This window comes from Mytilus edulis, chromosome 7 (assembly GCF_963676685.1).
Source record: "Mytilus edulis chromosome 7, xbMytEdul2.2, whole genome shotgun sequence".
Taxonomy (NCBI): domain Eukaryota; kingdom Metazoa; phylum Mollusca; class Bivalvia; order Mytilida; family Mytilidae; genus Mytilus; species Mytilus edulis.
In genome coordinates, this window is record NC_092350.1 from 62,426,517 (window position 1) to 62,451,994 (window position 25,478).

Here is a 25,478-nt window from a genome sequence, read left to right on the forward strand (position 1 = left end):
GAAGTGCAGATTTTGAATATTCTATAGGAAAAGTATGATTTAAGGCGTATAATACAAGCATATCAATAACAATATAGACTAGCTACATCCCTTTTTGATATTTATCCCATGGCTTTTTTTCAAGATGCACTTTATATTTTCTTATCAAGTTAGTTATAAGAATAGAGGATGTGGTATGATTGTCAATGAGACAGTCATCTGGAAAGGTTCCAAGTACAAATAAAAATTTATCTACAGGTTACCGTACGGCTTTCAACAATGGACAAGAATCCACAACATAAAGTAAGCTGTAAAAAGCCCCTAAACAAGAAAATGTGACACAATTCAAGATAACAACAAACCTTTATAAATTTAGATTTACCTTTATAAATCAAGGCATCATGCATCCCCTGTAGGTCGATATTAACAGAGATTTTCATATACAATGCTATAAACCTCTTTATATAAGCAAAAGTAATACATGCATATAACTGCCAATAAGTGCACTCTAAATCTAAGACTACTTTTTAACTCATGTAATTTATATCAAAAGAGCAAAACCTAAGAAGATATAATTGTAACAGGATGCTGTTATAGATGTCCAAAGAAACACAAATTGAATTCTCCTTCAAATCAAAAACTATCTCCAGGGCCTGTATAATTCTAGAAATGCCCCTCAGGGCACTAACCTTGTATGATCAGTGAATGTGCCTTGCTAAAACATAGGGTAATCCATGATTACAAAGTTCGCCTCATCTGCAACATTCTTTGTACCTAAGACAAACCTATAAAACACAATAATTCATAAAAGTAAGAGCTTTACCTAAGGAGGGTCAACTATGCATGAAATGTAGGTCAAATTACATGATCCTAGACCATATAGTGACTGAGAAATGAACTCGACATAAACTTTAACCAAAGTCAATCAAGCATGAAATGTAGGTCAAATTGACCTATTTTGGTATGCATGCTGACAGGCTCCCAAAGTTACATCCCCACATCAAGTGACACGATCCTAGGTCATAAAGTATCCGAGAAATGAACTCGGATGTAAACTTTAACCAAAGTCAATAAAAGCATGAAATGTAGGTCAAATTGACCAATTTTGGTATGGATGTTGCAGGCTCCCAAAGTTACACTCCCACATCAAGTTATATGATCCTAGGCCACATAGTATCTAAGAAATGAACTTCGACGTAAACTTTAACCAAAGTCAATCAAGCATGAAATGTAGGTCAAATTGACCTATTTTGGTATGGATGCTGACAGGCTCGCAAAGTTACATCCCCACATCAAGTTACATGATCCTAGGCCACATAGTATCTGAGAAATGAACTCGGACGTAAACTTTAACCAAAGTCAATCAAGCATGAAATGGAGGTCAAATTGACCTATTTTGGTATTGATGCTGACAGGCTTGCAAAGTTACATCCCCACATCAAATTACATGATCCTAGGCCACATAGTATCTGAGAAATGAACTCGGACGTAAACTTTTAACCAAAGTTAATCAATGTGTACTTACATTTTTGATACTTACCAATCACTTGGTGTGAAAGTTGAAGGAGCCTTCCTTTTTCTCTTGCCAGTTTTGAGTGATACAACTTCTATTAATTCATTATTATTACAGGTTCAAGATAGGAATTAAATATTAAACAAGATGAACTGTGAGCTATTACTCACAAAAGTCTACCCCCGCTAACCATATCATTATAGGATCTGCAAGTTCGTAAACAGGAAGTAGAAGAGCAGCAGACCTGAAAACCACTTAAACAATACAGCACCCCAACCTGATACTTGATAACAAATATCTAATAGCTGTAATACATAGTAGTTGAGAAAAGTGTTACGAAAATTTTTCATTAATATCCCTGTCTAATTTATGTACTAAGTCCGTAAACAGGAAGTTGAAGAGCGACAGACCTGAAAACCGCTTACACAGTACAGCACCCCAACCTGATGCTTGATATCAAATATCAAATAGCTGTGATTCATAGTAGCAGAGAAAAGTCTTACGAAAATTTTTCATTAATACCCCTATGTCTAATATATGTACTAAGTCTGTAAACAGGAAGTAGAAGAGCGACAGACCTGAAAACCGTTTACATGGTACAGCACCCCAACCTGATGCTTGATACCAAATATCTAATAGCTGTGATACATAGTAGTTGAGAAAAGTGTTATGAAAATTTTTCATTAATACCCCTATGTCTAATATATGTACTAAGTCTGTAAACAGGAAGTAGATGAGCACCAGACCTGAAAACCACTTACACGGTACAGCACCCCAACCTGATGCTTGATACCAAATATCTAATAGCTGTAATACATAGTAGCTGAGAAAAGTGTTACAAAAAAGTGTTACGGATGGACTGACAGAGGACGGTGTTACGGCCAGAAATCGCCTTTAAATTGTAGCCAACAAAAGACACAAATCAATAGTAAAATTTAACAACATTTAATATACAAAAGTTTACAAAAGGTATTAAACAAATATTACTGTTAACTTAACTGTCAAAATATGAGTCCAATCTGTTATCTTTATCTGTATCCGGAAATCTTTCGGAATCCAATTTGAATATTACGTTCACTACTAATGTCACAATCCAGTATGATGTTGTCTTTAGAATAAAAGTGTCAATCCAAATGCTATGAATACTAATGTCTATCAATGTCTATGTCCAAGTTTAATTATGAGAGTTTAACTTTAGTGTCTGTATATATAGTGTTGTCATGGAAAATTCTAGAACACTCTATAATGGAACATTGTGGAAAATCCTGGAAAGTTTAAGGATCATTCTAGAAAGTTCCAATCATTCTGTGATTGTTCCAGTGATTCCTAAACTGCACAGTTATAAGATTATTTGGTAAACAACTATCAGGCCATACAACACAAATTAGGCCAACATAAATAAACATAATAATTACAATATCATAACACCTCCCCCCTTAAAAGAAGTTTTAGTGTAACAAAAACTTATCATGAATAATATGAACAAAAATACATAATATATACAAAGTGATTTAATAAGCTCTAGATAAAGCATCAGCTATTACATTATCTTTACCCTTAATATGTTTTACAATTACATCATATTCCTGTAACAATAAACTCCACCTAGTCAACCTCTGATTCTTGTTTCTCATTTTATGCATGAAGGTGAGAGGATTATGATCAGTATAAACAAGAATAGGATATACAGTGGGATTCAAATATACATCAAAATGTTGAAGTGCTGACAACATTGCAAAACACTCTTTTTCAATAGTTGAATAATTTTTCTGATGTTTATTTAATTTCTTAGAAAAATATGATATAGGTTTTTCAACATTATCATCTGTCTCTTGATATAAAACAGCTCCTATTCCTACATCGCTTGCATCAACGGCAAGTTTAAATTGTTTTTCAAAGTCTGGAGTAATCAGAACTGGACTATTAATTAAAAGTGATTTGCTATTTTCAAAAGCTTTTTGACAATTTCCGCTCCAGATAAATTTAGAATATTTCCGTAAAAGATGAGTCAATGGTTGAACAACAGTAGCAAAATTTGAACAAAATTTTCTGTAAAATCCAATCATGCCTAAATATCTCATAAGTTGTTTTCTATTTGTAGGAGGTGGAAATTTGGAAATAGCTTCCACTTTAGCCATAATAGGTTTTACTTGACCTTGGCCAACTGTATGCCCTAAATAATCAACAGTGGCCTGACAAAATTCACTTTTACCAAGATTAACAGTCAAATTTGATTTTGACAATCTATCAAAGGTATCATATAAATGTGTTAAATGCTGTTCCCAGCTATCACTACATACAATAAGATCATCAATATAAGCATAACAACGGTCTAAATCTTTTATAACATTATTGATCATTCTTTGAAATGTAGCTGGAGCACTTTTCATGCCAAATGGCATTACAGTATATTGAAATAAGCCATTTGGTGTAACAAAAGCTGATATTTCACGAGCTCTCTGTGTCAATGGAACTTGCCAATAACCTTTCAATAAATCAAATTTGCTCACAAATTTTGCTTGACCAATATTGTCAATACAATCGTCTATCCTTGGAATCGGATAGGAATCAGATTTTGAGACTGAATTTACTTTTCTGAAATCAGTCACGAAACGAAAAGTTTTATCTGGTTTTGGCACAAGGAGACAAGGAGAGCTCCATTCACTGTTACTCGGCTCAATAATATCATTGTCAAGCATATATTTAATTTCTTTTCTCATAACTTCAAGTTTGAGTGGATTGAGCCTGTAAGGATGTTGCTTAATTGGACAAGCATCTCCGACATCAACATCATGACAAACAGCAGTGGTTTTGTTTGGCACATCTGGAAAAAGATTTTTAAAAGAAAATACCAAAGTTTTTATTTCTTCTCTACGATCAAAAGACAGATGTGCAAGTTTTGAATCTAAATTTGACAAAATTTCTGAATTTTTCAATCTAACTGTCTCTTCCATAGTTTTACAACTAAAAATTGGTTCAATTACATCTGGTTTGTCATGATTGTTCTCAAATTTAACCATGCCTAAAGTGGCAACTGGTTTACTATCACATAGAACATTAGTACGCTCAAAATATGGTTTTAACATATTAATATGACACACTCTATTTTGTTTGCGCCGACCTGGAGTTTTTACAATATAATTCAAATCATTAATTTTACTCTCTATTGTATAAGGACCACAATATTTAGCCTGTAAAGGATGTCCAGGGACTGGCAAAAATACAAGTACCCTATCACCAGGCTCAAAAACTCTGTCCCTGGCATCTTTATCATACCATATTTTCATCTTGTTCTGTACATTTTTTAAGTTTTTCTGAGCAATTTGACAAGCAGTATACAATTTTTCTTTAAATCTAGATACATAGTCTAAAAGATTCAAGTCAGTATGTTCAGTAAGCCACTTTTCCTTAATCAATTTTAACGGTCCCCTTACAGTATGGCCAAATACCAACTCAAAGGGACTAAAACCAATGGATTCTTGAACAGCCTCTCGGACTGCAAAAAGTAGAAAGTGAACTCCATCATCCCAGTCTCTGTCAAATTGAAGACAAAAAGTTCTAATCATGTTCTTCAATGTCTGATGAAAACGTTCTAAGGCACCTTGAGATTCTGGATGGTACGCACTTGATCTATACTGAGCAATCCCTAACTGGTACACTACTTGCTGAAATAGACCTGACATGAAATTTGATCCCTGGTCGGACTGTATAGACTTAGGAAGTCCTACTAATGTGAAAAATTTGATAAGTGCTTTGACAATAGTAGGTGTCTTGATATTTCTTAGCGGAATAGCCTCAGGAAAGCGGGTAGATGTACACATGATTGTCAATAAATATGCAATTCCAGTCTTGGTCTTTGGTAAAGGTCCAACACAGTCAATTAGAACTCTGCTGAAAGGTTCGTCAAAGGCTGGAATAGGCAGAAGAGGTGCTGGTGGTATTTTCTGGTTAGGTTTACCAACAACCTGGCATATATGACATGATTTGCAGTATTCTGCAACATCATTTCTAAGTTTAGGCCAGTAAAAATGCTGCAAGATCTTAAGGCAAGTCTTCCTTATACCTAAGTGTCCAGCCAAGGGGGTGTCATGGGCAAGACCAATAATTTCTTGTCTATAAACTTTAGGCACCACCACTTGGTATATCACTCTCCATTCCTCCTCTGGGGTAGCATCAGGAGGCCTCCACTTCCTCATTAAAATACTGTCCTGATGGTAATAGCATTCGGCCACTTTGTCTGCTTCCTCCTGTGGTTGAGCCCTCTGGCTGAGCTGAAGAACCTCAGGGTCTTTATGTTGTTCTTCGAGTAAATTATTTCGGTCTAATGAATGGCTGTTCACATCTGGCCATGGCATAATAACATTTTTGTTAACACTAGGTGGTTTTATAATAGCCTTTTCTGAGTTACCAGGATCTTCAATATCAGCTATAAAAGTGTCAGAAAGGTCCATGTAATCAAACTTGTCTTCTTGCAAATTCTCATTTTGTTGTTTTCTAGCCATCGCCCTAGTAACAACACAAGCTGGATACAATTCAGCATCATCTTCAGGTGATTTAACATCCACCACCGGTTCACTGGTAACAATTGGTTCTGCAACCACTTTGTTCCTAGCTAGATCATTTCCTAGCAATAATGTAACACCCTCAACAGGGAGATTAGGACGAACACCCACAATAACTGGTCCAGTTATCAAATCTGACTTCAGATAAATACGATGGAGAGGAACATCTATACAACCCATCTCTACACCTTGTAACAAAACGGAGGCACCAACAGAAGTCTTCTCGGACAAAGGCAACACACCTTCTAACAATAAAGACTGAGAAGCTCCAGTGTCTCGTAAAATCTTAATAGGCTGAAGAGTGGTATCATCAACAATAGAAATAAACCCATCAGACATAAAGGGTTTATATTCCTCCATGTAATCACAAAAACTGGACTTAAAAGCCTGACGCGCAGGGCATTCCAATGTACTGGTAATATAAGGTGTCGTACAAGCACTGGTCTTCGGCTTATTATCTCGTTCATTCTTCTTCTGAAGTCTAAAACAATCAGCCATCAGGTGACCAATCTTCTTACAATAAGCACAAGTCAGTGACTTCTTCTCAAAAGTATCAAATTTTGGACTAGACATATTATAACTGGACTGACTCTTATTCTGTGCAACAGGCTTACTATCAGTACGCTCAGTGCTTTGATTTTTGTAATTTCCACTTGAAGTATTAACATTTTGACCCTTGAAACTTCTTTTATGTGAAAGAGTATAATTATCTGAAATAACAGCTGCATCATGTATTGTCTCAACAGTTTTGTCGTCTAAATGTGTTTTTAAGTCTAAATGAACACATTGTTTGAACTCTTCTAATAACATCAATTGTCTTAGGTTATCAAAATTGTTATCTGTTTTCTTTGACGTAAGCCATTTATCAAATAGATCTTCTTTTTCCCGAGCAAATTCCACATAGGTTTGTGAATCAAACTTTTTATAAGATCTAAATTTCTGTCTATATGCTTCTGGTACTAGCTCATAAGCTTTCAAAACTTCCTGTTTCACCGTGTCATAATCGGAACTTTTTTCTGATGGAAGTGCGGAGTATATTTCAGCGGCCTTACCCTCAAAAACACTCTGTAGCATTGTAGTCCAATATGGCTTTGGCCAATTCAAACTACAAATGAACTATGAGCAATTTTCTCAAACTGTGGAAAATATTTATCGACTGTTTTTTTCACAAAATATTGCTGCATCAAAATATTCTGATTTCGACTGGACTTTAGTGTTGCTTTCTTCTTTGACCATTTCAATTTTCATTTTCTCCATCTCTAGCCTTTCCCTCATTTCAAGTTCTTTTAATTTAAATTCATCTTCTTTTTCCTTTTTATCCATTTCCAATCTTTCCTTCATTTTCAGTTCTGCCTGTTTTAATTTAAATTCATCTTCTTTTCTTTTCTCCATCTCCTTCAAATTCATTTCCAGTTCTTTTAGTTTGCGTTCATGTTCTAATTCAAGCTGTTTTAATTTAAAGGCGTCAATATTTTCGACCTTAAGTTCAAGAGCCTCTTTACCTAAAATTTCTGCGTCAACTAATTTGTCTATAACCAAATTTTTTATAATTTGTTTTCTCATAGATACTTTAAAAACTAATTTCAGTTCTTTAGCAAGCAACACTAATTCCTCTTTCTTTAAATTATCAAAACTCTCCAGGTCTGGCGTTTTCAAAAAATTACCGGCATCAAATGCCATTTTGTAGAATTTTGTTGGCTAGTTATAATAAAAATATTGAATAAATTTTAAATAAGATATTTTCGTTCTCCCGGACGAGCCCCCAATTTCTGTTACGGCCAGAAATCGCCTTTAAATTGTAGCCAACAAAAGACACAAATCAATAGTAAAATTTAATAACATTTAATATACAAAAGTTTACAAAAGGTATTAAACAAATATTACTGTTAACTTAACTGTCAAAATATGAGTCCAATCTGTTATCTTTATCTGTATCCGGAAATCTTTCGGAATCCAATTTGAATATTACGTTCACTACTAATGTCACAATCCAGTATGATGTTGTCTTTAGAATAAAAGTGTCAATCCAAATGCTATGAATACTAATGTCTATCAATGTCTATGTCCAAGTTTAATTATGAGAGTTTAACTTTAGTGTCTGTATATATAGTGTTGTCATGGAAAATTCTAGAACACTCTATAATGGAACATTGTGGAAAATCCTGGAAAGTTACAACGGAAGTTTCTGGAATAACGTAGAAGTTTAAATTACGCATCTTTTATAAGGATCATTCTAGAAAGTTCCAATCATTCTGTGATTGTTCCAGTGATTCCTAAACTGCACAGTTATAAGATTATTTGGTAAACAACTATCAGGCCATACAACACAAATTAGGCCAACATAAATAAACATAATAATTACAATATCATAACAACGGACTGACTGACGGACGGACGGACAGAGGTAAAACACTATACCCCCCCTCTCCTTCGGAGCGGGGGTATAATTATTACTGTTAATTTACTTAGCTGGCACTGATAACGGTAATTAAAGAGAAATTTAAAATATGACAGGTGTGTTTTTTCTTTTATATTGTCTTAATTACATGTACTTAGCCAAGTGGCATTTATAACCATGCTAATTTTTATTCCGATTAAGTTGATGCCCTGACCTCTTTTGATCTCTAGTTAACACTTGCCAATAATATAAACATACAGACCATGAAAAGAAAACTTGTTAAGTATGAAAATGGGAAAGAACAAGAGCAAAGTCGGCTCTGGACCTGCAGCGCTGGCACTTCATGGAAACATAGGTGCTTACCAATCGCAGCATAATAGTATGTAGCATTGGATAATAAAGGGAATTGTGAAAACAAAAGGAAATTGAGTACAGGTTTTTTATATATAAAATGCAAGAAATATGACAATTTTAGCATGATATACATCTATTAAATTTTGGCCTTGGCAGCCATGTTGGTTGCCCGTCAAGGACTACGGATATAATTTTAAAAATAGATACCATAAGGATGATTGTGGCCAAGATTGGTTCCATTTGACCTGGTAGTTTCAGAGGAGAAAATTATTATTTGCGAAATTTTAACCCTCGCTAACACTCGGGATTAAAATTTTACACAAACAATGCAACCCATGTTAAAATCTCTGATAAACCATGGCTGCCATGAATTATTTCTTAGATAGTCAAAAACGTTAAAATTGGCCAAAAATCATCATTTATGGGCAATAACCCCTTTGCGAGGGCATCCGACAATTTTGGCATAAATGGAACTTAGGTAGATTTTGACATTCTGAACATTTTTGCATATGTCAGATTTTCTCTATCTGCAATGGTTTTCAAGAAATTAGTCAATATTTGCATTTTACCCCTATGTTCTATTTTTAGCCCTGGCGGCCATCTTGGTTGACTGACATGGACATCATACCCTAAGGATGATTGTGGCTAGGTTTCGTTCCATTTGGCCTGGCAGTTGCAGAGGAGAAGATTTTTGTTAAAAGTTAACGGACGACGACGACGGACGCCAAGTGATGGGAATAGCTCAGTTGATCTTTCAGGTCAGGTGAGCTAATAAAAAGTGAAAGGGAACCAGGCATTACAAATTCCAGCCTAATTTTAAAATTTCAATTCAATCGGATGAAGCATTTTTGAATTAGTGTACAACATACAAGAAAAACGCATTTTTTTAACACCAAAGTCCCACAACTCTAGAACAACATATAGAAAAATCAGAAAAAAAACGAAAGAGAACCAGGCATTACCTATTCTAGCCTAATTATAAAATTTCGGATTAATTGGATGAAGCATTTTTGAGTTACTGTACGACATTCAAGAAAAATGGCATTTTTTATAAAAATCAAAGTCCCATACTCTGGACACATCGCAAAATTGGAAAAAAACAAAAGGTAACCAGACATTACCAATTCCAGCCTAATTTTAAAATTTCAGTTCAATTGGATGAAGCATTTTTGAATTCATGAACAACATACAAGAATAAAGAGCTTGGCCGAGTGCACCATGATACGACCGCAATGGTCGACAAGTGTTCATTTGGGCAAGTGTTGACACACTTCTAAAGTGGACACAATAATATGCTTGACACAGTAATTTGCTGGACACAGAAATTACATTAGTACTAAAAAGCACCACTTTGGCCCCTAATAGGTTGGAAGAACTGCAAGTCCTAGCTCAAATCTGCTAAAATTCTCTATGTTGGAAATTTCATAAGGACTCTAAAGAAGAAAAAAAACCTTTGAAATCGGACGAGAAATAAAAAAGTTTGTTTTTTGGGATTGAGCACCACTTTGGCCCCTAATAGCTCGGAAACGGTACAAGCTACGTTAAATCCGTCGAGACTCTACCAGTGCAAAAGTTCATAAGGAAAACAATGAAAAATGAAAAAATCAAAATGAAAATATGAAAATTAAAAATTTCATGAACAAAAAAGAGAAGTCCGTTTTAGCCCCTTTTAGCTCTGAAACCTTAAGACCTAGCTCAAATCTGTAAAAATTCACTTTGTTGGAAAAAATATGACTACTTTTGACATAACTGAAAATCGAAATTGTCAATTTTATTTAATATAAAAAGAAATTCAGGTTTAAAGATATTTTTTAGCCTACAACTTTTGAAAATTTACTGGATTTTTTTTCCTTAAATTGACGATTGTTGTTGGAAGGGACTTGGACAATATTCATGACATGGTCAAATTACAACTAGATGGAAAATTAGACGCCTTTTTCGTGCCACCGTGACAATAAGTGAAGGGCATATTGTTTATACTGATCCATCTGTCCGTTTGATGTTTTAGAACAAAATAAAACATAAATTATGGATGGATGGACAACAGACAGACGATAAATAATGGATGAAAATGCTTAGTGATGGCAAAAACTTGCAAGCCTTTCAGGCTAAGTGACCAAAACAGAAACCAATAATACAAATCAGCAATTCTTACTTTTCTTGTTTTCTTGCTTTTCAGCTACTTTACTGCTGCTTGGAGTATATATTTTTCTAGGAATTCTTTTCCTTTTTGGATAGGAAATTGGAGTTTCCATTGTTGGTAGATCTGCAAAAGATGAATATCATATTTGACAGATGTTTCATTACCAGGACCAAAATAAAAAAAATAATGTATGATCTGACAAAAAAAAAAAAACAAGCTGTGTCAAGTCTTGTATTGCTGTTTTATATTTCAGAATATTTATGTGTCCGTGTCGTTACCAATTCCACTCTGAATGTAAATCATAATAATTTTGCGCTTGACACGAACCAGCTAGTAACTATTGCAAGAAAGGTAACTAGAGGCTCCAAGGAGCCTGTGTCGCTCACCTGTTTTCAAATTTGTCTAAATCTTCCTTTGAGGATGATTTCAGACCCACTGGCTGTATTTTTTAGATCTTGTCCTACTTAACATTTTTGCTGTTCAAACTTTCAATATATCTATAACAGTTTAAAAGATACTTTTTAAAGCACTAAAATCGGTGAAAATATAAAAATAGAGGATATGGTAATAAACAAGTAATAAACATTTAAGGGCAATAAATCCAATAACAAGTGGTCATTTGAACTGTGTGTAGAGCTTTTATTGCTGAACATATTTGCAATCTAAAATATTTTTTTTTCTATCTATAATCACTGTGCTTAAACAGCTGTGGGTAACTTAAGTTACCCACAGCCCAAGATGGCGCAAGACATCTTCTGTTTATATAGATTTTAGTTATTTTAAAGCAAAACAAAGTTGTTTAACGAAGATAAAGCTTTCAAGAAGATGTATATCAGTTTCGCCCGCACTAATAAAAGTAGAAATAACTTAAGTATAAAACAATAAGTCGAAAAACAACTGATTTTAAAAGTCCAAAAGAGGTACGTAACTTTTACAAGAGATATCCGTAACTTTTTTTACGTAATTTACAGAGATGTCCGTAACTTCATGATGTGTCTTTAACTTTTCTCAGAATTTATATTGTTATACACAAAAATATAAAGGTAAGCTATGAAATATCGTAAGTTGGTATACAACTACATTTAGTTACAGTAAAGAGTAAAGGTTAACGCCTTACTTATTCCCAAAAACGGCAAGGGGAATTCATAGTCAGAAGTTCCAATTTTCGAAACGATCCCTTAAAGCAAAACACTAAACCCCTTCAACATTTTTTATTCTAGATTATATGTGATATCACTCTGTCTGTTTTACTCATAAAATTACAGCAACACAGTACTGCAACATACATTTTTACAATAACAAACCACGGCTGTCCTTCATCAACTAGTTTAAGATGAATATTAAGAAGCCGAAAAATCTGAACATGTAGCTTAAATGTTTTTCTTCTATGCGGTGCCAATATTCAAATTTTCAGATGAAATTACAAAAGGGAATAAACCGTACATTAATACTGAAACAATGAAAATATCTTAGCCTTATTTTTAAAGAAACCAGGACTAGTTGGGTTAATAAACTTTCTTCATTATTTACTTGTGTTACTCATCGAAACATAGTGCAATTACATATATGTAATTTCAAATAGATTTGCCAGGATCACATTGTTGTTTTTCTTCAAACAGTTGAAAATAAAATTTCTACTGGGATAATGATTTATTGAGTTCTTTGAAACCCTGTCTCTCCTTCGGTAGCTGTTAATAGTGGAAAATCACTGGTATAAAGCCGATGCCCGTAAATGCAGTTACGGTTAGCCGTAGATGGCATACGAAAATATGGGCATTATATTTTCTAGCTTTTAAGCCTATAAAATTGTTACAATTGTTGAATTTTGCAATTTAGGAAAAGGTCAGTGTCTCAAGATTTAATATAGACCAGAATCATGTTTATTATATGTCTAGCTATTTCATTTTTAAAGCTCTTAGTGAGCTGTAAGATGCGTGTACCTGCTGCTTTTTCTACAGTTTAGATGCCCTTAACTTGTAAAGCGGATGCGTGTAACTTGCAGATCTAATGATTGTAAATTGCAGTAGCTGAAATGCTGAAGTTTATTGCATGTTTAATGTACAAATTATCCTGTATTGGTACGCAATTTTATGTTATATTTTCATGAACGTAGAGAGCGTGGCACTCTTCCTATACGAGGCATCGGATTTAATGTCCCTAATCTGACCGGACCTGACTGTGTATTTGTACATCCAGCACAGCTAAACGGACCAAAGTTAAGCGCTTAAGTTGGTATTATCCCCATGTTTGTGAGTGTCATTTTCTTCGGTGTCCGTGGAAAAGGAAAACAAATGTCAGATCATTATGTATAAAGAATCCTTATATACGCAAAAATTATGCATCCAAAGGCTACAACAGAAAAATTACCCACAGCCAGAGTTTTCGGTTAAGAAAAGTTACGGACATCTTTTGCCATTTTTAAAATTGTTCTTACGCTAAGCTAAGACAAAATGCATTACATTTTTTGTTTTCAGTTGATTATTTTGCCTTAGATACAATACATTGACAACTTGTAAAGAATTATTAATGCGTAAATCTAAAGATATTTGATAAAATTAAAATCGCATTATTTTACGCCGCCATATTGGGCTGTGGGTAACTTAAGTTACCCACAGCCGTTTAAGCACAGTGATAATAGTTTATGAGATAATAGCCAAAAGCATTCAAATTTGCCAAAAACTGTCATTTATGGCCAATAACCCCTATGCAGGAGTATCCAACAATTTTGACATAAATATAAATTAAATAGATCTTGTCATTCTGAACATTTTTGTCCTTGTCACATTTTCTCTGTTTGCAATGAATGGTTTTTGAGATATTAGTCAATACAGTCGAACATGTTTTTCATTAACAGCCATATGTTTAATATATGTACTAAGTCCGTAAACAGGATGGCTTAGTATGACGGACGAAGGGACAGACAAAGTCCATGATTTGCTATTGGAAACCGCAGAAATTGGTAGGATCAAAATCTAAATTAGGAGGTGCACAATGGGAACATGTAACAAAGATTCTCTGACAGTTTCATGGAATTCCCTTCAGTAGTTTAGGGACGGAAGGATGAACGGACGGACACAACGAATACTATATACCCCGTTTTTTTAAGCGGGGGTAAAACTAAATAATGTATCAAATTATTACAATAAAATATCAATGAAAGACTCATTTTTTTTTTTTACAAAATTTTAAAAATAAAGATTGATAGTCATGTTACTGTAAAGGACAGTTGAAAGTATAATTAAAGAAATTGTTCATTGAAACTTTAGGCCAAATTGTAATATATGGACTGGCAGGCCACTCCAAAAGGCCCTCAGTGTCTTGAACTATTTCTTAAATATTGACCTTAATCACATGAAATATTTGTACAAGGTAAATAAATCCTTGTATCCACCTCATCAAAAGTCATAAATTGTATAATATACAATTATGACCTTCATGGAAAGTTAATACAGTCAAACCTGTGAAAACCGGACCCTGAGTAATCCGGTTTCCTGTCAATTCCGGCCGAAAATTAAAGTCCCACTTCCTTCCCTTAATATTCTTTGCAAAAATGTCCCTTGTAAACCGGACCCTGTCTATTCGGAATTCCGATCTAATTATCTAGTCCCAATACAGTAAATTACTTTAATTATTACCTGTCAAAACCGGTTTGGCCTTTTATCATAACGGTATTGATTGATGTCAATCAACTGATCAAGTCGACAGAGATCCGACCACTTTTGAAACGAAATAACTGCTATGGAAAATTAATCTTCAATGCCTACGGAGGAAACTTATGGACAGAAAAACAACTCGTGTTTATCAATTCAAACAATGTGGAGATTCCGACGCAAACAAAATCTGCGAAAGTGAAAATGAAGCGGACGAGCCAGAAACTTTAACTTCATATGAGTATTTCTTCACAAACATTAAATGTATGAATCATTTTTCAAATTCCAAAGATGATGGATTTCTTAACTTTCTCATACCAATGAGAGCAATGATTGAAGATGTTTCGTTCGTAGAAAAATGGTAAAAAGCAGGGACATGTCCAAATATATATTGTGTTCAAATCATCGGCACTCTAGGTTAAATAAAATTAGTTTCAGAATTTTCTATTATTCAATACACTAATTTATAATATGTCAGTAATCTACTGTACTATACAAGCTTATTATTTGTTAATTGCATGAAATATGCAGTTCTGTAAAATATCTGACGTCATGAACCACTGACTTCCTGTCAATCTGAAAACCTGAATAAACCGACCCACTGCCTAAATCGGCCCTTTTTGACGGTCCCAGAGGTGGCCGGTTTACACAGGTTTTACTGTATCCAAAATTGATAAATCGAGGAAGAGGTTATTTCCTGCGGGCATAGCCAAAGGGAAATTCCCCCTTTCGAGATTTAACAATTTTGGATATTAACTTTTCATGAAGGACATAATTGTTTTATTATACCACACTAAACATTGGACTTGTTTTAACCCATTTTACAAGCATCAGCGTAAAAGTTTCATTTCAAAAACTAACTAGTCTTTGAGACTTTCAGGAAATTTACCAAAGTTGGAATTGCAACTTTTGGAATCAGAGCATTTCAAAACATTTCATTAGTTTTTATGATATATATATATGGTAAGTCTTGTAGAATGATTCCAAAAATCAAGCAGTCTTTTTAAGACTTTCAGAAAATTTACAAAACTTGGAATTGCAATTTTTTGAAATCTTAGTGTTCCATGTAATTCCAATAAATAAAATGTAGCAAAAGAGATTAATTGCAAGTTAAATTTTGAAAAAATAATGAGTCTTTGAGACTTTCAGGAAATTTACCAAAAATGGAAATCTGAACATTCAAAAATATTTTGTTTGTTTTTGCAATGTAAGAATAGTAAGTTTTGAAGAACATTTTCAAAGATTTGCCAGTCTTTGAGACTTTCAGGAATTTTCTTAAAACTGGAATTGGCATTTTTTAAAAATCCAAGTGTGCATATCTTTTTATATGTTATTGTAAAACACAATTAGTTTCAAGGAACATTTCCAAAATTTAAACAGTCTTTGAGACTTTCAGGAAATTTACCAAAGTTGGAATTGCCATATTTGGAATCCAAACATACAGTATTGTTCCAACTGTTATACTAATACATAATAAAAAGCTTCGCCGAGCACAGCATGATACGACCGCAGTTGTCGACAAGTGTTCATTTGGGCAAGTATTGACACACTACTAAAGTGGACACAATAATGTGCTGGACACAGTAATTTGCTGGACACAGTAATTTGCTGGATACAGTAATTAGCTGGACACAGTAATATACTGGACACAGAAATTAAGACCCTTGTAGCAGGGAAACCGTAAGTCCCAGCTTAAATTTGGAGAGAATCAAACGGGTTGGAAATTTGTTAAGGAATCCAAACAAAAAAAATGTTGTAATTTGACGAGAAATAAAAAAGTTCTATTTTTGGAGTTAGCACCACTTTGGCCCCTAATAGCTCGGAAACGGTAAAAGCTATGTTAAATCCGTTGACATACTATCGGTGCGGAAGTTCATAAGGAACATAATGAAAAAAACAAAACCAAAATAAGATGAAAAATAAAAATTTGACAAACAAAAAAGAGAAGTTCATTTTAGCCCTTTTAGCCCCTTGTAGCTCAGAAACCGTAAGTCCTAGCTCAAATCGGTAAAAATTTTCTGAGTTGGAAATTTCATAAGGAATCCAAAGAAAAAAAACCCGTTGAAATCGGACGAGAAATAAAAAAGTTTTTTTTTTTTATTTAGCACCACTTTGGTCCCTAATAGCTCGGAAACGGTAAAAGCTACGTTAAGTCCGTTGACATACTATCGGTGCGGAATTTCATAAGGAACATAATGAAAAAAACAAAATGAAAATAAGATGAAAAATAAAAATTTGACGAACAAAAAAGAGAAGGCAGTTTTAGCCCCTTTTGGCCCCTTGTAGCTCCGAAACCGTAGGTCCTAGCTCAAATCGCTTAAAATTTCATGAGGAATCAAAAAAAAAAAACCCATTGAAATCGGACAAGAAATAAAAAAGTTCGTTTTTTGGGATTTAGCACCACTTTGGCCGCTTATAGCTCGGAAACGGTAAAGGCTATGTTAAATCCGTTGCAATATTACAGTTGCGGGATTTCATAAGGAACATTATGAAAAAAATTTGATTAAAATTGAACAAACAAGAATGTGTCCTCAGTACACGAATGCCCCACTCGCACTATCATTTTCTATGTTCAGTGGACCGTGAAATTGGGGTAAAATCTCTAATTTGGCATTAAAATTAGAAAGATCATATCATAGGGAACATGTGTACCAAGTTTGAAGTCGATTGGACTTCAACTTCATCAAAAACTACCTCGACCAAAAACTTTAACCTGAAGCGGGACAGACGGACGAACGAACGAACGGACGGACGGACGAACGGACGCACAGACCAGAAAACATAATGCCCCTCTACTATCGTAGGTGGGGCATAAAAATAAATCCTCTACATCATATTTAATATAAACACTTATTTTGCCCTTTTTGGCCCCTATTTCAGGAACCGGCGGGGGCATAACCCCCAAAAACAATCCCAAGCTGTATTTTGTGGTTATATTCCTTGTGTTAAAATTTCGTAGCATTTGCTCTATCAGAACTTAAGTTATTGTCCGGAAACCATTAATCTGGACGACGACGACGACGCCGACACCGACGACGCCAACGGACAGGGGCGATACCATTATACGAACGCAAAATTTTTGCGGTGGTATAAAAAGTTAGTTGCTTGGATCATAATCATACCAAAAGATGTCGCATATTAATCATTTGGTGGGAAATCATTTTGCCCTAAGGGCAAAGTTCAAAATTCCGAAACCTTCGACACAGACAACTTTCATAGTACTACTTATACACTTATAATTTTCTTGTTTCTACCATGAAAGGTGTAAGAGGAGTTCGTGCAGAATCGATTTTGTCATTATTTTTAACCCTTAGGAAAATGCCCTCAGGGCTTGCAGGCAAAATACCATGCCACTGCTAGACTTGGTACCCATAATGGGAGGTCATACTGTTGGAACCAACTTCCTATTGTAAATATTTTGGAAGATTTCACCATTTTCTGCCTATCTCAAAAACGAAATTTCGCTCATAAATTTGCCCTAGGGCATGAATTTCATACCCTGATCACATACTCTAACATGCTACCAAGTTTCAAGTTTCCATCATTTCTAGTTTCTGAGATTTTGCATGACATTACATACATACAAACAGACGGACTGCATTACATACATGACATAATCCCCCCGCTTTCGCTTAGCAGGGGGGATAAAAACAGCACTTGACAATATTTATACCCTCTTCTTCATTGATAATATTCTCTTCTGAATCGATGAACTGTTCCCTCTCAAAATCTTCTTCTGCCTCTACACCTTCCATCTGAGTATTTCTATCTTCTTCTCTGTCTATTTCTAACTCTTTCTCTGAATAAGGAAAGATATTTCATTAACTAACATAAATTGCTTACCTGGATAGTCTTAACCAAACATATCAATGGCTAAATATAGCAATTTTAATGCCGTTTTAATTTTTTGTGTGTGATCTATGCATTCTTTTAGTAACAATTTTGAAGATGACTGAATAAAAAAAAAACTAGAGGCTCAGGTGAGCATCAAGAATTGCCCATGGCAGCCAATTTTGTTGTCCAATCAGGACGAAATGAGGCAATTTTATAACAGACCTTACATAGATGCATCCTGCCAAGTTTGATTCCATTTAGCCCAGCGGTTTCAGAGGGGAAGATTAAAGTGTGATAAGTTATGATAGATGTTTCATGGTGGCAAAAGCTCACATTACCCTAATAATAATCTATAAAGCAATCAACAATGCTCATCTTTCATACATGTTGTCTGAAATAAATTAAATATTCTGCAATCATGGACTAATGCAAAACATATTACAATTAATCATTCAATTATTAAACAGAAATCAAAAACACATGTTTTTGAATTCACAATTCCATTTGTTTCTTTGGTAAAACTCTAAATTTACCTGAATCAGAGTCCAAAATGCATTGCAGTTGTTCTATTACCCTGGGCCTACTTATGACGTACTGCATCACCACAGATGGATTTGCATCTGCAAATCTGGTCCATTTTTCTTTAACTGAAAATATAAGATTTTCATCCAATGATAAACAGAGGACAGGTCTGAGCTTTTTTTTTGCAAAGGTTTATTTTGCCTCTCAAGCTTAAAATGACTTAATTGACAGTCCAAAATAACATTTGAAATTACAGATAATTTTATCAATACAAACTGAGGTGCTCAACAACCTACTTTGTTGACTACTCAATAACCTATATTGTGGTCAACACAGGAATTGTGTTACCAGTAGCTTGCTTCATACAGTAATGTGTTTGATATGCTTACTTTCTTGACAGTCTAACTTGCTTGCCACGATTATGTTGGTAGTTCACTATTATTGAAATATATTGGAAATCAGAATTAGAATAAACAGCTGCGCCACAAGTGCAATATACGCCCATTCCGAATTTTTTTTATAGTTCATTTCAAAACATATGCAGTGGAACCTGTCTTATCCGACACACCTCGGGACCAGAGAAATATGTCGGATTGGACAGGGTGTCGGAATACTCGGGTTTCACATTTGATAAAAGTGAAATAAGCATGTAAGATACAAACGTGGGCAATAACACCCAAAATAGGTTTTACTAAGGAGATCCTTTAAAGAAAAATAGTGTTTATGAAACATTACACCACGTCAAGTACGAATTCCCAAGATCTTGTAAATATTTAGTACGATAAATTTCAGTGAGATTGACAAGTTCTTAGAACATTTACAGTGTTAGTCTTCATCAATTGTTTAACTATTTTCCCAGTCATGGTTATTTGTATCATTTAGTCGGAATATCGTCTTCGACACTGGTCACATAAATTAAACTGTCAAAATGAAATCATTTCACAGTCCAATTAGCAATATTTCTTCGTCTGGATTTTTTTCCCCAACAATTTACTCACATTGAATTAAGAAAGACATTATGAAAAGTATGTATTAAGATTTATATATTTTCCATATGTTGTAGAAATGTTTTTATCCCGTACTGAGCCTCAAATTTCCTATCCGATCAATAAAAAATAACAAGATATTTGTGTACACAGGTAATGGATTAAATTACCTTTAATAAAAATGCATGAAATACACCTGACTGAATTATGATTACCTTGTTTATAAATTGATTAAGGAGATCAAAGGGTCGGATTAAACAAGTATAATTAGAGTACTTATGAAGGCTGGGACTTGAAAATGCTGTCGGATTACGGAGTAGACGGGTGACGGAATACAGAAGATTTTTTAACAAAGAATGTTAAAGAAAACTTTCGGGACCAGTAAATTTTGTCAGATTTCACAGGATGTCGGAATATTCAGGTGTCGGATTAAGCAGATTCGACTGTAATTATCAGATCATGTCTATTTCAAACAAAACAAAAGAAGAAACACTATGTGAATTTTAAAAGCAAACAGACAATTATTTTTATAAAAATAAAATTTAATAAAATAATGAAAAAAATAATAAATTAAATATAGAACCAAAAAAAATCTAAATGAAAATAGGAAAAAAATATTCTTTAGTTATTCACAAAAAAAAAGTAAGTTACTTAGTCCGCTCCCAACTCCAGAACTCTAAAAGGACAATAGGGAAAATAACAAAAACCAAAGGCATTTACTCTACATAGGACCTACATGTAACATCATGTTAAAATTTAGTAAGAATTGGTCAAAGTAAACTTGAGTTTTTGTGAAAAATGTCAATTTTCAATGAACAAAGTCCCATAACTCTTGAACGACAAAAGTGAAAATCAATGAACCGTAACAAGACTCAAACTCAATCTGTAACATCAATAAATATCTATATACCAAAAATCAGTTCAATATCTCAAGGTGTTTAGTAAAAAAGTCTGGAAAACTGGTTGTTGCGCAACAAGTCAGAATGACAAACAAGGGTAAAACTATATGTCCCGACCACTTTGTGGCGGGACATAAAAAAGTGCTGAAAACTTCAAATTCACTGTAATTTTCTAAGTCCGAGGGCGTAACTTCCGTAAAAATTATTCAACCACAACCAAAGTAGAACTTAATCTGTAACTTCTCATGATAAGACCACATACCAAAAATAAAATCAATTGGTTGAACATTACAAAAAAAAGTGTGGAATACTTATAATTCACTGTAATTTTGTATGTATAGAAATATTTTATATTTTGGGCCACTTTTACCTTTAACCTATGTCTTTTACTTTTTATTGTTTTGTATGTTTTATATTTGGTTTGTTTAGCCCCACTGCCAGTGGTTTTACATTTACAATTTCTTTGATATTGAATTTTTCTATGTCCAAGGGCTGTAGCTTCCGTGAAAATCATTGAACCGTCACCAAACTCTAACTTAATCTGTAACTCTTCATAATAAGGCTACATACCAAAGATATTATCATTTGGTTGAAGCATTACCAGAATAAAGAGCTACGCCAAGCGCAGCATGATACGACCGCAGTGGTCGAACAGGTGTTCATTTGGGCAAGCATTGACACACTACTAAAGTGGACACAATAATATGCTGGACACAATAATATGCTGGACACAGTAATATGCTGGACAGAGAATTCTGATTAGTAATAAAAAAACTTTTTTTTGGTTTTTTTTTTATTTAGCACCACTTTGGCCCCTAATAGCTCGAAAACGGTAAAAGCTATGCTAAATCTGTCGTACTCTACTGTTGCGAAAGTTCATAAGGAACATAAAGAAAAACTAGAAAATGTGTCTGTAAGCCACAGATGCCCTGCCATTTAGATCAATATGAGGTTCCATGTTCTCTCATGTAAAAATTGACCAAAATGCTGCTGAAAAGAGCTGTATGGCAAATTTAAACCAAAGTCACTCAAGCATAAGATATGTCAAAGTGACCAAAAAGAGGTCAAACTGTGCTGCACTGTGCAAGAATACTACAACAGTGTAATATCATTGATACACTACCACAGATTCCGAGAAATGGCAGTAAATGCAAAACTTGACCAAAATCATTCAAGCATAAAATGTAGGTCATGGTATTCTAGAAGATGCTGAACTGTGCTGCACTATGCAAGGACACTACAATACATTAATATCATTGATATACTACATTAGGTTCTTGAGAAATAATCCTCGACACAAAACTTTACCAAAATCACTGAAGTATAAAATGTAGGTCATAGTGACCAAAAAGATGCTGAACTGTGCTGCACTAAGCAAGAACACTACCAATAGTCTAATATCATTGATACACTACCATAGGGTTCTGAGAAATGGACCTATACACAAAACATAACCAAAACCACTGAAGCATAAAATGTAGGTCATATTGACCAAAAAGATGCTGAACTGTGTTGCACTAAGCAAGAACACTACAACAGTCTAATATCATTGATGCACTACCATAGGGTTCTGAGAAATGGACCTAAACGCAAAACTTAACCAAAATCACTCAAGCATAAAATGTAGGTCATAGTGACCCAAAAGATGCTGAACTGTTGAACTGTGTTACACTACATAGGAACACCACAGTGGTGAAATATCATTCATATATTACAATAGGTTTCTTCACAATGGTCATTTATGAAAAAAGTTATTGAAGTCAATCAAGCATGAAATGTAGGTCAAATTGACCCAAATGTTGTTGATCAATGTAGTACTATTTAAGAAGAATATACTGATGAAATATCATTGGTACATCATTATCACATTCTGAGAAATGGACCTTAACGCAAAACTTAACCAAGATCGGGACAGACGGACGTACATACGTATGTACGGACGGACAAGGGTAAATCTATATGCCCCTTTCACTTCGTGGCGGGGCATAAAAACAAAACCAAAATAAGATGAAAAATAAAAATTTGACGAACAAAAAAGAGAAGTCTTTTTTAACCCCTTTTAGCCCCTTATAGCTCAGAAAATGTAAGTCCTAGCTCAAATCTGTTAAAATACACTATGTTGGAAATTCATAATTTGCTGTTATACATTTTGAAATTGTTTAAAACACTAAGGTTTTTCTACTTCAAGGCATAGGATTTCCTTGGTCTTATTTTGGTGCCCTGTTTCGGTATATTTTGGGTTTATAAGCTCTTCAACTTTATAGTGATTTTGGATTTGCATAGTTTTAGATACATGTAAGAGCGTCACTGATGAGTCTTTTATAGACGAAACGCGCGTCTGGCGCAGAAAAAATCTTGCCTTGAACTTTGATGTGATTTTTTTTTTTAACACCATGATGGTTTTCACTGCTGGTGGAGGTATTCTTCCTAGAGGTTAACCCGCTCCGCTAGTCAACACTTCGGTGCTGACGTGATTCATCAAACTAAATGTGCTGTTATAAATTTTGAAATTGTTTAAAACAATAAAGTTTTTCTACTTCAAGGCATAGGATTTCCTTGGTCTTATTTTGGTTCCCTGTTTCGGTATATTTTGGGTTTATAATCTCTTCAACTTCATAGTGATTTGGATTTGCATAGTTTTAGATAAGAGTGTCACTAATGAGTCTTTTATAGACGAAACACTCGACTGGCGCAGAAAAAATATTGCCTTGAACTTTGATGTGATTTTGGTTTTTTTTTGACTGAAAATGTAATTTTAAGAATTGAATGCAGATTTTGCATTTTATGGGCGTGTAAAAGCGTTGACCGTGCACACATTTTTTGTATGAAGCGCTTCCACGCTTTATATAAAATGTGCTTCGGTCAACGCTTTTACACGCCGATTAAGTACAAAAAATATGCATTCAATTCTTAAATCAATGTGCATATAAACATGATAAACATCATAAACTCACAAGATTCCACAGGTGCACACGTCTTTCTTGTTATGAAATTTTTTATCCAGGTGTAAAGTCTATTCTTTTCTTTCCTTTTCCTTGAATTCTGTCCACAACTGTCCTTCTCATCTAGAGGGGGACTGTCATACTTGGTTCCTACTTCCTAAAGATAACACACATGAAAATCAATATTCAGCAGTTACAAAACTGTACACTAAATAATAATATATGTATGCAAGAGCAAAACAAGAAATCTGTGTGAACTGATGCTTATTAGTGATACTCCGCTCCCGAACTTTGGCGCTAAATACGGAAAATTGAATAATAGATAGAAATAAAATTGTATAATAATAACATCATGAAATAATGGGTGAGATATCACTGATGAAGATGCGTGTCAAAATTCTTTCAAATCTCCTTCCCAAGGGTATGAAGTTAAACTTGTAAATGTATCATGTGTATTGAGTCTGCAATGAAATTCTTGTTCCATATTAAATCTAACTTGAAACTATGAGCACAACTCTATACCCCACCCCTTTTTCCCTCTCACTTGCCTAACCCTATAAGTCATGAGACTTACATCTGATATCGCAAGAAGTTCATCTTCCAATGATACAACCACCTAGGCTCTACAGTACAAAAGCTATGCCAATGATACAACCACCTAGGCTCTACAGTACAAAAGCTATGACATGAAGAACATGAAGAAGAAAAGCTTTAAAAATTATAAAGAAAAAAGTGGATGACATTTTACTATCATGAAGGTCAAGGGTCACATTGACCTAAATTTGGTACGTGACACATCATCTTCGTTTTGCTATCATGAAGATCAAAGTCAAGGTCATTGTGACATAATTTCATTCGTGACACATCCACCTCCCGTATATGATTCATCCACATACCAAGTTTGATAATCCTACAATGTAGGTACTAAGGTACAAAAGTTCTGCTCAGGACAATGAGCAGGACGGATGGACAGACAGACAGACAGACAGAGGTGATTCCTATATACCCACACAAACTTCATTTGATGGGGTATAAAAACGTCAAATAATGCCTTCAAGTTTTTACATGATGTTAACAGTCTACAAACAAACATTTGGGACCATCTTATATTCTTACAGGGTATAAAAAATTGTCATGCATGTCCATCAGACAGTCTATATCCTACTATCATGACTATAGTACAAACCTGAACAATGTCAGTTTCTGTTTTCATTTCCAGATATATTTTTAAAATATATATCTCCAGGGGTGATGTCTTTGGTGTTTTTTTGATGACTTCCATCAATTTTTCTTCAAACAAGATAAATGGGGATGTAGGTGCCATGCTCATAAACTATAAAAAAAATAAACACAGATTTGTTACAACAATATCATCTTTTGAGGAGAAAAACGTCACATTTCAGCAATGCGTATTGCACACATATTTGTGTCAGGATGTTAATGCTACAGATACATGTAGTGAATGGGCTATTCCAGAAATAATCCATACCCCCCCCTATAGAAGGTATATGGGGTTCAGAAAAAAATCCATGGAAAATTTGGGATGTGGTTCAGAAAAAAATCTGGAATTCCATGTCGGTCCTATAGAAGGCAAAAAGATAAATTAAAATATTCCATGGAAAATTATGCTGTTGTTATTAGAAAATTTCTGGAAATCCAGAGCATCCTATAGAAGGCAACAATAAAAGTTTAAAAA

General features: G+C 34.3%; 1 protein-coding gene across 1 annotated transcript in view; it reads right to left on the reverse strand.

The window, feature by feature from the left end:
• Positions 1 to 545: 545 nt before the first annotated feature.
• The window catches only part of LOC139481945 (uncharacterized), a 32,831-nt gene continuing 7,898 nt past the window's right edge, over positions 546 to 25,478 (reverse strand). Inside the window, exons 2-8 of the mRNA XM_071265523.1 lie at positions 24,969 to 25,115; positions 23,795 to 23,939; positions 18,967 to 19,080; positions 18,273 to 18,398; positions 10,962 to 11,072; positions 1,520 to 1,586; positions 546 to 764 (exon numbers count right to left, since the gene is read on the reverse strand). Coding sequence (XP_071121624.1) covers positions 695 to 764; positions 1,520 to 1,586; positions 10,962 to 11,072; positions 18,273 to 18,398; positions 18,967 to 19,080; positions 23,795 to 23,939; positions 24,969 to 25,115 — 780 coding nt within the window. The 3' untranslated portion in view covers positions 546 to 694. The remainder of the gene's footprint in view (positions 765 to 1,519; positions 1,587 to 10,961; positions 11,073 to 18,272; positions 18,399 to 18,966; positions 19,081 to 23,794; positions 23,940 to 24,968; positions 25,116 to 25,478) is intronic.